Below are 15,822 nucleotides of genomic sequence, written 5' to 3'. Positions count from 1 at the left end.
CCACGCCCATTTTGAAATTTTCTTTTATTTTTGTATTTTGTTGCATCATATCATTACTGGAGTTGAATTTTGACTTAATTTACTTATATACAGTAAAGATATTAAATTTTTTGTTAAAATTTGAATTAAAAAATTTTTTTTTTTAAAAAGTAGGCGTGTTCTTCATCCAATTTTGCTAATTTTTATTTAGCACATATAGAGTAATAGTAGTAACGTTCCTGCCAAATTTCATCATGATATCTTCAACGACTGCCAAATTACAGCTTGCAAAACTTTTAAATTACCTTCTTGTAAAAGTGGGCGGTGCCACGCCCATTGTCCAAAATCTTACTAATTTTCTATTCTGCGTCATAACGTCAACCTATCTACCAAGTTTCGTCGCTTTATCTGTCTTTTGTAATGAGTTATCGCACTTTTTCGGTTTTTCGAAATTTTCGATATCGAAAAAGTGGGCGTGGTTATAGTCCGATATCGTTCATTTTAAATAGCGATCTGAGATGAGTGCTCAGGAACCTACATACCAAATTTCATCAAGATACCTCAAAATTTACTCAAGTTATCGTGTTAACGGACGGACGGACGGACGGACGGACGGACGGACGGACGGACATGGCTCAATCAAATTTTTTTTCGATACTGATTATTTTGCTATATGGAAGTCTATATCTATCTCGATTCCTTTATATATGTACAACCAACCGTTATCCAATCAAACTTAATATACTCTGTGAGCTCTGGTCAACTGAGTATAAACAAATGTAAACTATTCTTTGGAAATAAAGCTAAATGTCATAAAATACTGACAAAAAAAAAAAAACAACCAACAAACAAAGTAAGCACAAACGGATTCAAAAATTAATAGCATAACTTGAGTAGCCATAGATAATTCGTGTACAAAATTATATATGTCTACTCTTTCAAAGGCGGATGGTGTAGCATTCGCTCATTAATTTATTCATTCATTTGTACAAACATATATTTCAACCCGTTTTGAAATGTCTTAAAATACATTGACTCTTACATACATATTAATACATAAAATATATTACTTTAATAGATAAATTTTCTAAGTTTGCGGCTATAGAGCCTTACGATGAAAACAGTTTCATAAATTTATTCAATATCATGACTAAAATTTTCTCTTATATGAATAAACCCAACTTGATTACTCTCGATAATGAAAAAACATTTAAAACGTTACCATTCTTAGAATTTCTTAAGAATCTTAATATTCAATATAACTTTACATCTCCTAATCGACATACCGGTAATTCCGACATAGAGCAATTTCATAGTACCTTAAATCATGGTATAAATATTTCAAGGTAAAACCGGTCAGAGCCGAAATGACGTTTAAAAAAATTTTAAAATTCTCACTGCTCTCACATTTTTATACTCATTTGAGCAGAGCTCACAGAGTATATTAACTTTGATTGGATAATGGTTGGTTGTAAAGGTATAAAGGAATCGAGATAGATATAGACTTCCATATATCAGAATCATCAGGATCGAAAAAAAATTTTATGGAGCCAAGTCCGTCCGTCCGTCTGTCCGTTAACACGATAACTTGAGTAAATTTTGAGGTATCTTGATGAAATTTGGTATGTAGGTTCCTGAGCACTCATCTCAGATCGCTATTTAAAATGAACAAAATCGGACTATAACCACGCCCACTTTTTCGATATCGAAAATTTCGAAAAACCGAAAAAGTGCGATAATTCATTACCAAAGACGGATAAAGCGATGAAACTTGGTAGGTGAGTTGAACTTATGACGCAGAATAGAAAATTAGTAAAATTTTGGACAATGGGCGTGGCACCGCCTACTTTCAAAAGAAGTAATTCAAAACTTTTGCAAGCTGTAATTGTTGCAGATATCATTATGAAATTTGGCAGGAACGTTACTCTTATTACTATATGTTTGCTTAATAAAAATTAGTAAAATCGGAGAACGACCACGCCCACCTTAAAAAAAATTTTTTTTAAAGTCAAATTTTAACAAAAAATTTAATATCTTTACAGTATATACGTAAATTATGTCAACATTCAACTCCAGTAATGATATGGTACAACAACAACAACAACAACACGGTCGACAAAGATAGACGGAGGGCCAACAGACACGCACATAAACACAAATTCAGCGCGTCACCAATCACCATCACCCCTAAAGAGGTTGAGGACGCCATTGGTCGCGCTAAACCATCCAAAGCAGTGGGCCCAGGCGGCATAGCCATGCCGATGCTTAAAAGCCTAGGGAAAGAGGGTTTCAAATATTTAGCGCAGGTCTTCAACCTGTCTCTTTCCACCTTTGTCATACCCGAGAAATGGAAAATGGCCCAGGTGGTCCCGCTACTAAAGCCTGGTAAACCAGCTAAAATAGGAGAGTTGTTGTTGTTGTTGTTGTAGCGATAAGGTTGCTCCCCGAAGGCTTTGGGGAGTGTTATCGATGTGATGGTCCTTTGCCGGATACAAATCCGGCACGCTCCGGTACCATAGCACCATTAAGGTGGTAGCCCGACCATATCGAGAACGATTTATGTGGCCACATTAAACCTTCAGGCCATTCCCTCCCTCCCTACCCCCAAGTTCCATGAGGAGCTTGGGGTCGCCAGAGTCTCGTCTGTTAGTAAAACAGGATTCGCCGCGGATAGGTGAGGTTGACAATTGGGTTTGGAGAAGCTATATATTGCGCTGGCAACCTGAAAGGTTGGGCTACAAAGCCCCTTGAATCTGGTATTTTAGTCGCCTCTTACGACAGGCATACCTACCGCGGGTATATTCTGATCCCCCAACCCGCTGGGGGAACATAGAGTCGTATCGTCCGATATCTCTCCTATCAGCAGTGGCAAAGACGCTCGAAGCCATTTTGCTCCCTTATTTCCAAGCAAATTTGCAGCTAGCCTCTCATCAGCATGGCTTCAGAAAACTCCATAGCACTACCTCCGCGCTAAATGCCATTAGCACTCAAATAAATTGCTGTTTAAATCAAAACCCCCACCATAGAACAGTACTCGTAGCGCTAGACCTATCAAAAGCCTTTGATACGGTCAACCATGGCTCGTTACTGCAAGACCTGGAATGTTCTACCCTTCCCCCATGTCTTAAAAGGTGGACCGCAAATTATCTGGGTGGTCGGCAGGCATCCGTGCAATTTAGAAACGAAACATCAAAGCCAAGGAGAATTAAACAAGGGGTGCCACAGGGTGGTGTCCTATCCCCACTTTTGTTTAATTTCTACATATCTAAGCTACCTTCACCACCGGAAGGAGTCACAATCGTTTGCTACGCCGATGCCAGCACAGTAATGGCTACAGTCCCAGGCCCACAGATCGATGAGCTATGCAATAAAATAAACCTCCCTGATCTCTCCAGTTTTTTCGCCTAGCGAAACCTGGCATTATCACCGACTAAATCTTCCGCGACCTTATTTACAACATGGACGTCCCAAATGTCGACAATTTTGAACATCCACGTCGATGGCACTACGCTACCGACTGCCCTACATCCCAAAATCTTGGGTGTGACGTTTGATCATGATCTACATTTTGGTGAGCACGCAGCCGCAATTGTTCCGAGAATTCAGAGCCGTAACAAAATCCTCAAATCCCTTGCTGGCAGTACCTGGGGAAAAGATATTACGTGCTACGCGTCACCCATATGGTCGCCAAGCCTAAAAATTACCCACTGGAAGAAGCTACAGGCCTGCCAAAATACTGCTCTCAGAATTGCCACGGGCTGCATAATGAGGCGAGAATACTCCCCATCAGGGAGAGAAACGAGATGCTGACCAAACAGTTCCTGTTAAATACCCAGAAACCTGGGCATCCCAACAGACATCTGATTGATGAGCCAGCACCGTCTAGGGGCTTAAGGAGTCATCTCCGTAAGTATTTTGAGGAAATACGGCACCTGAGAACCCAGCCGTATGAAGCGAAAAAACACAAGCAGGTCCTTGGTGAACTCCACAAACAGGCGTCGGACCTTTATGCCGGGAATTGCCCGGTGAATCCATTACTCAAAGAAAAGTATCCAAAACTCGCGGAAGAGGAACGCATACTCCCCAGGGAAACGCGAGTCACTCTGGCTCAACTTCGTTCTGGATACTGTAAGAGGTTAAACTCTTACCTATCCAGAATCAACCCCGACATACAAAATGTGTGCCCCGCTTGCAATGTGTCCCCACATGACACCAACCATCTCTTTAATTGTAATGTGGAACCAACGCCTCTAACACCCCTTTCCTTATGGTCCACCCCTATTGAAACAGCAAGTTTCCTTGGACTCCCGTTAGAGGATATTGATGACAATCTGTGATCGGTCGCGCCTGTTAGGTGGGGCGAAGCTCTGCTACAACAACAACAACAACTCTCCTATGTTAGCTGGTTTCCCAGGCTTTAGTAGCGGGACCACCTTGGCCATTTTCCATTTTTCGGGTGTGACAAAGTTAGAAAGAGACAGGTTGAAGAAATGTGCTAAATATTTGAAACCCTCTTTCCCTAGGCTTTTAAGCATCGGCATGGCTATGCCGTCTGGGCCCACTGCTTTGGACGGTTTAGCATGACCGATGGCATCCTCAACCTCTTTGGCGGTGATGGTAATTGGTGACGCGCTGAATTTATGTTTATATGCTGTTGGCCCTCCGTATATCTTTGTCGACCGTAGAATGCATAATATATTGTTGGCAGAAAGCGCTCGCGCATTTTTTCGCATTCGACAGCACTTTATCGCCAAAAGGTTGTCATTGTGCCTAGACGGATTCGATAGGTACTTTACGGTGGACCAAAGTTTACCGGCAGAGAGGTTACAACCGCTTAGGTGCTCCTCCCATTGCGCCCGCTTGTGTTCATCCACTAGCAATCTGATGCGTTGGTTTATATCCCTTATTTGGGGGTCGCCGGGATCGAGCTGTCATAAGGTCACGTTCTCTCGCAAAACTTGCGGCCTCCGCCGGGAAGTGGGGCCACATTTCGGGAATTCTACCGGCGGGAATGAAACGAGCCGAGGCGGATTCAATGACCTTGCGGAAAGCACGCTCCCCTTGGCGGGTATCAGTCGGGATAGGGAAGACAGCAAAGCGGTTGTCTGTAAAGGATTCGTAATCATCCCACTTTCCTTTTTTAAAGTTTATGAAAGTGCGTTTTTCTGTGACGATGAAGTCGACGGGACGCTCGAGCGAAATAAGTATAGACAGGTGGTCGGATGCCAATGTTACCATCGGCTGCCAGTTGACGCAGTTTACGAGTTCTGCGCTCACGATTGAAATATCCGGCGAGCTGTGACAGCTTACTACCATACGTGTGGGGGCGTCTCCGTTTATTGTGCAAAACGTCGTTTTTTCTATTTGATCCGCCAAAATCTCATCCATACTGTCCGCCCGCAAGTTTGAATGCCATAGATCGTGATGGGCATTGAAATCGCCTAAGATAATGCGATTGTTGCCAGTGAGTAAGGCGCTGATATTAGGGCGGTATCCACTGGGGCAACAGGTGGCAGGAGGGATGTAGATGTTGATGATTTCTACGTTTGCATCGCCTAACCGGACAGATAAGCCTTGACGTTCTAAGACACTGTCCCTGCGGCCGATTTCGGGATCAAATATATGATATTGCACAGAGTGGTGTATGATAAACGCGAGGCCGCCTCCATTTCCGCTCTCGCGATCTTTTCTGTGGACATTATACCCAGAACAGGTCTGCAGAGCAGATCTTGCTGTGAGTTTAGTCTCTTGAATCGCAGCAATGAGGATGTTGTGCCGCTTCATGAAATCGACTATTTCCGCGATCTTCCTAGTTAATCCATTTCAGTTTAACTGCAGAATTCTGAAGTGCATAAGGGCAGACGTCGTCAGTCTGGGAGTAAGTGACGGAGTGAGTTGCGCAGCCTCAATTGTTCCGAAAATTAAGAGCCGTAATAAAATCCTCAAATCCTTTGCTGGCAGTACTTGGGGAAAAGACAAAGAAACGCTCATTACCACATACAAAGCAATTGGCCAGCCGTTTGCGTGTTACGCGTCCCCTGTATGGTCGCCAAGCCTAAAAACTACCCACTGGAAGAAGCTACAGGCCTGCCAAAATACTGCGCTTACAACCGCCACGGGCTGTCTTCTATGTCCCCAGAACACCATCTACATAATGAGGCGAGAATACTCCCCATTAAGGAGAGAAATGAGATGCTAACCAAACAGTTCCTGTTGAATACCCAGAAACCTGGGCATCCCAACAGACATCTGATTGATGAGCCAGCACCGCAGAGGGACTTAAGGAGTCATCTCCCTAAGCATTTTGAAGAAATATGGCACCTGAGAACTCCGCCGTATGAAGCAAAAAAACACAAGCAGGTCCTTGGTGAACTCCACAAACAGGCGTCGGACCTTTATGCCGGGAATTGCCCGGTGAATCCAGTTCTCGGGGAACAGTACCCAAAACTTGCGGAAGAGGAACGCATACTCCCCAGGGAGACGCGAGTCACTCTGGCTCAACTTCGTTCTGGATACTGTAACAGGTTAAACTCTTACATATCCAGAATCAACCCCGACATACAAAATGTATGCCCGGCTTGCAATGTGTCCCCACATGACACCAACCATCTCTTTAATTGTAATGTGGAACCAACGCCTCTAACACCCCTTTCATTATGGCCCACCCCTGTCGAAACAGCAAGTTTCCTTGGACTCCGGTTAGATCGGTCGCAGCTATTAGGTGGGGCGAAACATTGCTACAACAACAACAACAGCCTTCCGCAACCCCATTGTCATCTTCACCTATGCGAAGCGAATCCTGCTACAAATATGCATGTATCATAAACATATTTAGCAGTTGAGGTTCTGGCGACCCCAATTTCCTCATGGAACTAGGGGGTGGGGACGGGATGGCCTAGAAGGTTCAATGTGGTCAGATTAAATTGTTCCTAAGATGGTTGGGCTAGTACCTTAATGGTGCTTGTTACCGGAACGTACCGGATCTACATATATCCGCCAAAGTATCATCAGCATCGACAACTCTCCACAAAACCTTCGGGGAGTGTCTTTATCGCTGCAACTTCATTTTGTAATATTCACTTCACCTGTCTGGTTTTATTGCGTCATGTGCGGTCCTATGCGAGTATATATACTACTACTATTGCAGTTTTCGACATTTTTGGTGGAATGTGGAGTATTGCGTGTTTGTATTTTACATAAAGGATTTAATATTTTACACACCATCGAACCGAATATACTTATTTCAAATTGATATCTAATAAACTAGATTAATAAGCATTTTGTTTTGTATTCATATGTATATCAGAAATAAAATAACTTTTGCGTATTTAAAGTCAACTTGGGGCATTGTTTCATAGGGTTGACAGGGACAATTTGGCATGAACGAATTTTGTCTTTTCTGCTCTCGCTATTCCTACTGATGTCCGGCAAGGCGAGCCTGCGTTCCGCAAGTTCATCGCTTGTGCTTTGGTACGCTTTATTCCGGTGAGTCAAATACCTGAAACCATACCTCGTTTTCCGGCTGAAGCTGCAAGCTTAGCTAGAGAACGTGACCTAGCAAGACAACTTGACTCTAAGAGAGGCTCATATTAGGAATATCAATTCGCTTCCCAAGGCAGCCGGTTCTATGTACCAGACCGACTCGGGATTTTTCCCGATTAAGGGCTGTAATTTTTAACCCCATTTAATGTGTTGCGTCCCTCCCACAAATTGTCATCCTCCCATCAGATCCTTGCAGCGGGACTGCGCCATACTCTCCTGCTCCAGGATGGTATCGAACCCAATTCGGGTCCTACACCTGACCCCGGTCCTGAGAAACAGTTTTGCTGCGTGGGCCGGAAAATAATCTTTTTAGGACGGTCACACTCTTGTCAGTGTGTCACGTGCAAGGGATGGTTGCATCGGCCAGGTTGTTCTGTGCTAGACTCCAAAAGGCGACGTCCTCGTAACTTTTATATATCTTTTGTGGTTCCTTACTATTCACGCTTAAGGGCGTCCCGTTGTCTGCGCCTTAGCGCGCTTCCACTACCTTCCAGCAGCCCTACTGCTCAGCAAGCCACAACAAGTACCCGTTGCTGGGCGCGTCCCATGGCGCCAGTAGCTCATACGGCCGCTCCTACTCATAACTACAGTCTCCGTAGTAGAGTCGGTAGTAATGCCAAGCGTCAGCCCTCGCCCACGTCTTTTTCTCCCCCTATTTCCGGCACTAGCGATCGTGCAGGTCAGGGAAACAGACAGTTCCTACCACCTTTTGCACCGTCTGTCAGAATAGAATATATATGTTTGCAACATCTGCCCAATGAACCTCCTGTCTTGGACGGTGCCACTTTCCTAGTTTTCTGGTCTCAGCGACGGCAACCCCCCGACGGGTTTCATCGCGCCATGCTGCCAGGCCGCAAACCCAACTACACCGGGTACCCCAATGCTTACGTCCTGTCCCAGGGCCACAACATCAATTGCGTCTTGGCCTCTATCAACTCAGGCGTAGTCACCCGTCACTTACCCCTAGAGTGACAACGTCTCCCCCGTTGCACCTCAGAATTCTGCAGTTAAATTGTGATGGATTAGCTGGGGATATAGTTGATTTCATGAAGCGGCATAGCATCCCCATTGCTGCGACCCAAGAGACCAAACTCTCAGCAGGATCTGCTCTGCAGACTTGCTCTGGGTATAAGGTCCACAGAAAAGATCGTGAGAGCGGAAATGGAGGCGGTCTCGCGTTTATCATCCACCAATCAGTGCAATATAATCTTTTCGATCCCGACATCGGCCACAGGGACAGTGTTCTAGAATGTCATGGCATATCTGTCCGGCAAGGCGATGTAAACCTAGAAATCATCAACATCTACATTCTTCCTGTCACCTGTTGCCTCAGTGGATACCGCCCTGATATCAGAGCACTACTCACCGCCGATAATCGCATTATCTTAGGCGATTTCAATGCCCATGTTGTTGTTGTTGTTGCTGTTGTTGTAGCGATAAAGTTACTCCCCAAAGGCTTTGGGGAGTTTTATCGATGTGATGTTCCTTTGCCGGATACAGATCCGGTACTCTCCAGTAACACAGCGCCATTAAGGTACTAGACCGCATCTCGGGAACGATTTATATGGCCTTATTAAACCTTCAGGCCATTCCTCCCTCCCCACCCCCAAGTTCCATGAGGAGCTTGGGGTCGCCAGAGCCTCGTCTGTTAGTGAAACAGGATTTGCCACGGATAGGTGAATATGAGAATCCGTCTCGGCTCGTTTTATTTCCGCCGGAAGAATTCCGGAAATCCGGCCTCATTTTCCGGCGGAGGTCGCAAATTTAGCGAGAGAACGTGACCTTATAAGACAAAGGACTCCGGCGATCCCCAAATAAGGGATATAAACTAGCACATCAGATTGCTTGTAGATAAACACAAGCGGGCGAAATGGGAGGAGCATTTAAAGAATTGTAACCTCTCTGCCGGTGTGGGTAAGCTGTGGTTCACCGTAAAGTCCCTATCGAATCCGTCTAAGCACAATGACAAAATCTCCATCGCCTTTGGCGATAAAGTGCTGTCGGATGCAAAAAAATGTGCGAACGCTTTTTGCCGACAAAATGTAATGCATTTCACGTTTGACGAAGTTAGACGGCGGGCCAACAGACGCACACACAAGCATAAATACAGCGCGTCCCCAATTACCATCACCGCCAAAGAGGTTGAGGATGCCATCGTTCATGTTAAACCAGCTAAAGCAGTGGGCCCAGACGGTATAGCCATGCCGATGCTTAAAAACCTAAGCAAAGAGGGATTTAATTATTTAGCATGTCTTGTCTCTTTCCACCTACGTCATCCCCGAAAAATAGAAAATGGGCAAGGTGGCTCCGCTACTAAAGCCTGGGAAACCAGCTAACATAGGGGCATCTTACCGTCCGATATCTCTCCCATCGCCAGTAGCCAAGACACTTGAAGCCATTCTGCTTCCCTACTTCAATGCAAATTTGCAACTAGCCAATCATCAGCATGGCTTCCGAAAATTACATACCACTTCCACCGCGCTAAATGCCATTAGTTCTCAGATAAATTGCAAATTAAATCAAAACCGCACCATAGGACAGTACTCGTTGCGTTAGACCTGTCAAAAAGTTTTGACGGTCGACCATGGCACGTTACTGCAAGACCTGGAAGGGACCGCAAATTATCTGTCTGGTCGGCAAGCATCGGTGCAATTAAGGAATGTAACACCCAAACCAAGACGAATTAAACCAGGGGTGCCACATGGTGGAGTCCAGCGACCTTCAATACCAGAAGAAGTCACTACGTTTCCAACGCCGATGAGTGCACAACAATGGCCACAGGCCCAGGTCCACAGATCGATGAGCTTTGTAGCAAAATAAACAGCTATCTTCCTGATCTCTCCAGTTTCTAAGCCTCCCGAAAATTGACATTGTCACCGACCAAATCATTGGTGACCTTATTTACAATACGGACGCGCCAAATGTCGACCATATTAAACATCCTCGTTGATGTCATCACGCTACCGACTGTCATACACCCTAAAATCTTGGATGTGACGTTCGATCAGGATCTACATTTTAGAGAGCATATAGCCGCAATTGTAACCACTTATAAAAAGCAATTGGCCCGCCCATGGCATGCTACGCGTCCCCGATATGGTTGCGAAGCGTAAAGGTTACGGACTGGAAGAAAATATAGCCTGCCAAAATACTGCTCAGAACGGTTACGGGCTGTCTTCTTATGTCCCCAGAAACCATCTATATAAAGAGGCGAGAGTACTCCCCAATTCCCACAGCGGGTTAGAATATACCCGCGGTAGGTATGCCAGTCGTAAGAGGCGACTAAAATACCAAACAGATTCAGCGTAACCCTTTCAGGTTGCCAGCGAAATGCCAAGGCTATGGCGACCCCGAACTCCTCATGGATCTAGGGGGTGGGAGGGCGGTATGGCCTAGAAGGTCGCATGTGTTCATAACAAATCGTTCTAGAGATGGTCGGGCTTGGTACCGGAACGTACCGGATCTGTATCCGGAAAAGGACCATCAACATCGATAACACTCCCCAAGGCCGTCGGGGAGTGTCCTTATCGCTGCAACAACAACAACAACAGTACTTCCCATTAGGGAGAGAAATGAAATGCTAAACAAACAGTTTCTGTTGAATACCCGGAAACCTGGGCATCCCAACAGACATCTGATTCATGAGGCTACACCGCCCAGGCGCTTAAGGGGTAATCTCCGTAAGCATTATGAGTAAATTCGGCGCCTAAGAACACAGCCGTATGAAGCAAAAAAGCACAAGCAGGTCCTCAGTGATATCCACAAATAGGCGTCGGTCCTCTATGGCGGGAATTGCCCCGCGAATCCGGTACTCAAAGAAAAATACCCAGAACTAGCAGAGGAGGAACGCACTCTCCCTAGGGAAACGCGCGTCACTCTAGCTCAACTTCGATCTGGGTACTGTAACAGGTTAAACTCTTACCTATTCAGAATCAACCCTGACATACAAAATGTATGTCCTGCCTGCAATGTGTCCCCACATAACACCAACCATCTCTTCAATTGTATTGTGGAACCACGGCCTCTAACACCCCTCTCATTATGGTCCACCCCTGTTGAAACAGCAAGTTTTTGCACTCCCGTTAGAGGACATTGATGACAATGTGTGATTGGTAGCACCTATTGGATGGGGCGAAGCACTACAACAACAACAACAACGGGAATATCAACTAAGATATTACGAGCCCAGTAAATGAACATAAACGTGCCGAATGGGAAGAGCATTTAAAGAGCTGCAACCCCTCTGTGGGTGTTGGTAAACTGTTGTCAACCGTCAAATCCTTGCAATTACCTAAATTACCTAAACTCTGCAAGACTTTTTTTGTCAATGCTATCCGCATTTGGAACTCTATCCCCAACTCGGTTCGCAATAGCTTAAGTAGAAGCAGCCTTAAGAATGTTATATTTTCTTTCTTTGGTAAAGTTTATACAAATTAGAATCTGAGTTTAGCTACTTATTAATCTAGTCAATCATTGTTGCTAAATGTCCTTGTCACAATTCTTGTGAAAATTATATATTATCACTTTTATTACTTTATGGAATAATATATACATTTTTAAGTTTTAAGTTTTAAAAAATTATACTCATTATTATGTAACCTTTGTTGCACTATAAAAGATCATACAAGATCTTATTGTGCTAATACTGTCAGTAAATAAATGAAATGAAATTATCCGACAAAACACAATGATTCATCGCCTTTGGATATAAATTTCGTTGGATGCGAAGAAATGCGCTCGCGAATTTCAACAGTTTGTAATGCATCCCCCTGTAGAAAAGGTAAATGTCATGCAAACAAACGGGCACATAAAAACAAACACGACATGTCACCCATTACCATCAAAGCCTGGGAAACCAGCTAACGAAGGCGAGTCTTATCGACCGATATCACTCCTTTCGCCAGTAGCGAATACATTGGAAACCTTCCTACTCCATCATTTCACTCCGAATCTTCGCCAAGCCACCCATCAACATGGCCCGCTCAAAATGCACTAGCACCGCGCTAAACGCCATAAACACTCAGATACATTAGGAACAAAACCAGGGAAAACCCCATCATAGGACGGTGCTCGTGACACTCGACCTGCCAAAAACTTTTGACACACTCAACCACGGTGCGCTACTCCAAGTCATTGAGGACGCACCCCCTTGTCTAAAAAGATGGGCCGCAAATTATCTGAATGGTCGGTAAACGTTGGTTCAATTTAGGAACGAAACCTCAATGGCTAGAAGAATTAAACAGGGGTACCACAGGGTGGTGTTCTATCCGCGCTACTATCATTTCCGACGACTGCACGAAAATGGCAACGGGACCTGGCCCTCCTATTGACGAACTAGTTTTAAAAATAGGCAGCTATGTTCCCAGTCTTTCTAGTTTCTTCACCTCGCGCGACCTACTATTATCACCGACCAAATCCACGGCCACTCTGTTTACGACGGGTGACGAAAGTATTGGACGGTTGACGTTTATTGTGTTACGCTACCGGCTGTCAGTCACCCAAAGATCGGCCTAATCGAAATATCAGCTAGTCCATGTAGCTCACCGGTACTTGTGATGAAGGATGGAAAAATAAGGTTTTGTGTAGACTACCTCAAGTTAAACGACGTCACGAAAAAGGATAGCAACCCATTGGCAAGAATTGACAACACTCTGGACCCGCTATCTGGTACGAAATGATTTTCCACACTGGACTTGAAAAGTGGTTACTGGCAAGTAGAGGTGAAGAAGGAACACAAGGAGAAAACAACCTTAAGTGTCGGAGATGGTCCTTGGCAATTTACAGTGATGTCATTTTGGCTCCTTTTTTGAGACTCATGTATCTGGTATTGAAAGAACTACATGGGAAAACGTGCTTAGAGTACCTAGACAACATCATCTTATTGGGAAAAAACTTTGAGGAATATCCTAAGAACTTGGAAGAAGTTTTCCAGGAAATAGCTAGTGCTGGTCTGAAACTTAAGTCACAAAAAGTGTTCACTGTTCAAAAAGGAAGTAAGTTACTTGGGCCATAATGTACCGACGGAGGGCATCTGCACTGCGAATGAAAAGATAAAAGCTGTAAAGAATTGCCCAAGACCACAGAACCTGAATGAACTAAGAAGTTTCCTTGGGCTATGCCCATATAACCTCCGATTTTTACCAAATTTCTCCAACGTAGCCAATAGCCTCCAAGAGCCTACAAGGAAAAATAAAGCTTTTGAGTGGAAGAAGGAGCAAGAAGTGGCTTTTCAAACATTGAATGAGCGTTTGTGCCCTGCTCCAATGTTGGAAAATCCGATTTCAGGAGCAACGTTTAGTTTAGATACAGATTCCAGTGGATATGCTATAGGTGGCGTTTTTTCACAACTGGTCGATGCACAGGAGAAGGTAGTTGCCCATTACAGCCGATCAATTGGAAACCCATTAAACATTTTCATAAATACCTCTACAGGCAGCGATTTCGAGGGGGAGAACAGTCCATGCAGCATAGAATTGGCTTCTGCAGTTCTGAAATCCGGAGGGTCAATTGGTAGGGTGGATCGAGCGACTACAAAGCTACGACTTTTTCATTAATCATCGTAAAGGTAGCATGTAATATAAGGGGGTGTTGTGTAAATTTAACTTACAATTTAATAGCAACAAGAATAGCCGAGCGGGACGCTTTGACAATGGCTAGGCTTCCGCCTGGCTGTCCGATATAATGTAGATGCTCTTCGATGTTGAGCCTATCCGCAGAGATTCTCTACCACAGAATTCTATTGCATAGATTTCTGCCTGTAATATGGTGGTATCGATTTCTTGAAGTTCGGCCCATAGATGCCAGCTCCCGTTCTTCCGTCATCGAATTTCGATCTATCCGTGAACCAGACCCTGGAGTTAGTCATTATAGGGATTCCCTGTTTCCCAGTGGGTCCTGTCCACAATTGACACCTCAAAGTTCCGTGAGATTCTGAGCTTAGAGGACATTACGTCACGCAGTTGTAATGTGGGATTTCCTATGAGTTTTCTTATTACTTTCATATGCTCTATCCTGACTTCAACTCGGAAATATTTGGAAGTCTTAGTGTGCCTAGTGTTGCCTCTTTCCCTATCAGAATAGGGAAGAGAGGTATTCCCACTAAAGCTCTAGCCCTTAAGACGGAGGTAACTAGTTCACCCACACATTCAAAACTTTTTTCGCTCTCCACTAACACATCCACGTTTCTTGTTGTCATCGAAATGACAGCGTCATTTTAATACGACAATTTATTAATTATTCCGGGAAACATTTTAAAACGATGAAAAACTATAATTGTGGTAATTAAACTAAAAAACTAAAAAAGTGCTTGTGCTACGGGCTTTTAGATGTGACGTGTGTTAGCTGTTTAGGCACTTCTAAATTAACCTGGCGCATTAACTAGATGCAGCCAAGTCCTCTTGCCACCAATTGGAATTGGAAGATTCGATTTCCAAAACCAAAAAAGGTAACGTTTTCAAGACAGTGCACAACCTAAACAAAGGTGGTATCAAAAGACGCGTGTAGAGATCCGTTTTTAGAATCTGAAAGTTGTATAGAATCGACGGGATGGCCTAGAAGGTTTCAGGTGGTCATACTAAATCGCTCCCGGGGAGTGTCCTTATCGCTACAACCAAAGCAACATTATTTACTCTCTGCTTTTCATTCATACGTATGTGTATTTTTAAATAATAAAAAAAATGTTATATTATTCTAATATATATCATCTCTGCCGGGGTGCGATTCAGCTCAGGATATGCCAAAACAACAAGAAACCTACAATTAAATGCAGATTCACGTGTCATTTGCCAAGGATTTACCGGTAAACAAGGTACTTTCCACAACCAACATGCTTTGGAATACGGTACAAAATTGGTTGGATGTATTTTCCCAAAAAAGGGTGGAACTACGCATCTTGGTTTGCCAGTATTTGCTTCGGTAATTTATATTCATTTGTATTGATTAAAAATTGCAACAGTAGATAATGTAATGTGAATTAAAATTGAATAGGTAGCCGAAGCAAAAAATGCAACTGTTGTTTATGTGCCGCCACCGGGAGCTGCTGCTGCTATCATAGCAGTATTACAACCACATTTCTTTGATTGGTTGCATAATCGAAATTGTGCCCTAACATGATATGGTTCGCGTTAAGCACGCTATGTTAAAGCAAAATAAATCTCGTCTAGTCAGGCCCGATTGTCCAGGATCATCGCACCAGAAAGGGTAAGTAAATTGCCTACCATATTAAATATATAAACAACATGTATGAATTTGTTAGTGATAATTTGTCATGCTTTTGTTGATAATCAACTGAAGAAGGCAAAT

At 43.9% G+C, this 15,822-nt stretch overlaps 1 protein-coding gene across 12 annotated transcripts in view; it reads left to right on the top strand.

The window, feature by feature from the left end:
* LOC137250164 (succinate--CoA ligase [ADP/GDP-forming] subunit alpha, mitochondrial-like) overlaps nucleotides 1–15,822 on the top strand; it is a 117,824-nt gene that overhangs the window by 99,451 nt on the left and 2,551 nt on the right. For 10 of the 12 annotated variants that reach the window (XR_010952817.1, XM_067782539.1, XM_067782542.1 and 7 more), the window contains 2 exons: nucleotides 15,246–15,435; nucleotides 15,508–15,720. Coding sequence is in view for 9 of the 12 variants with exons in the window: in XM_067782539.1 (XP_067638640.1) it covers nucleotides 15,246–15,435; nucleotides 15,508–15,633 (316 nt within the window). In the remaining 3 variants the exon portion in view is untranslated. Of the gene's footprint in view, nucleotides 1–15,009; nucleotides 15,170–15,245; nucleotides 15,436–15,507; nucleotides 15,721–15,822 lie in introns of those variants that run through there. The other 2 variants (XR_010952815.1, XR_010952814.1) reach the window with 2 other exon arrangements.

This window comes from Eurosta solidaginis, chromosome 4 (assembly GCF_040869045.1).
Source record: "Eurosta solidaginis isolate ZX-2024a chromosome 4, ASM4086904v1, whole genome shotgun sequence".
Taxonomy (NCBI): Eukaryota; Metazoa; Arthropoda; class Insecta; order Diptera; family Tephritidae; genus Eurosta; species Eurosta solidaginis.
This window is presented reverse-complemented; position numbering and strand designations above follow the sequence as displayed.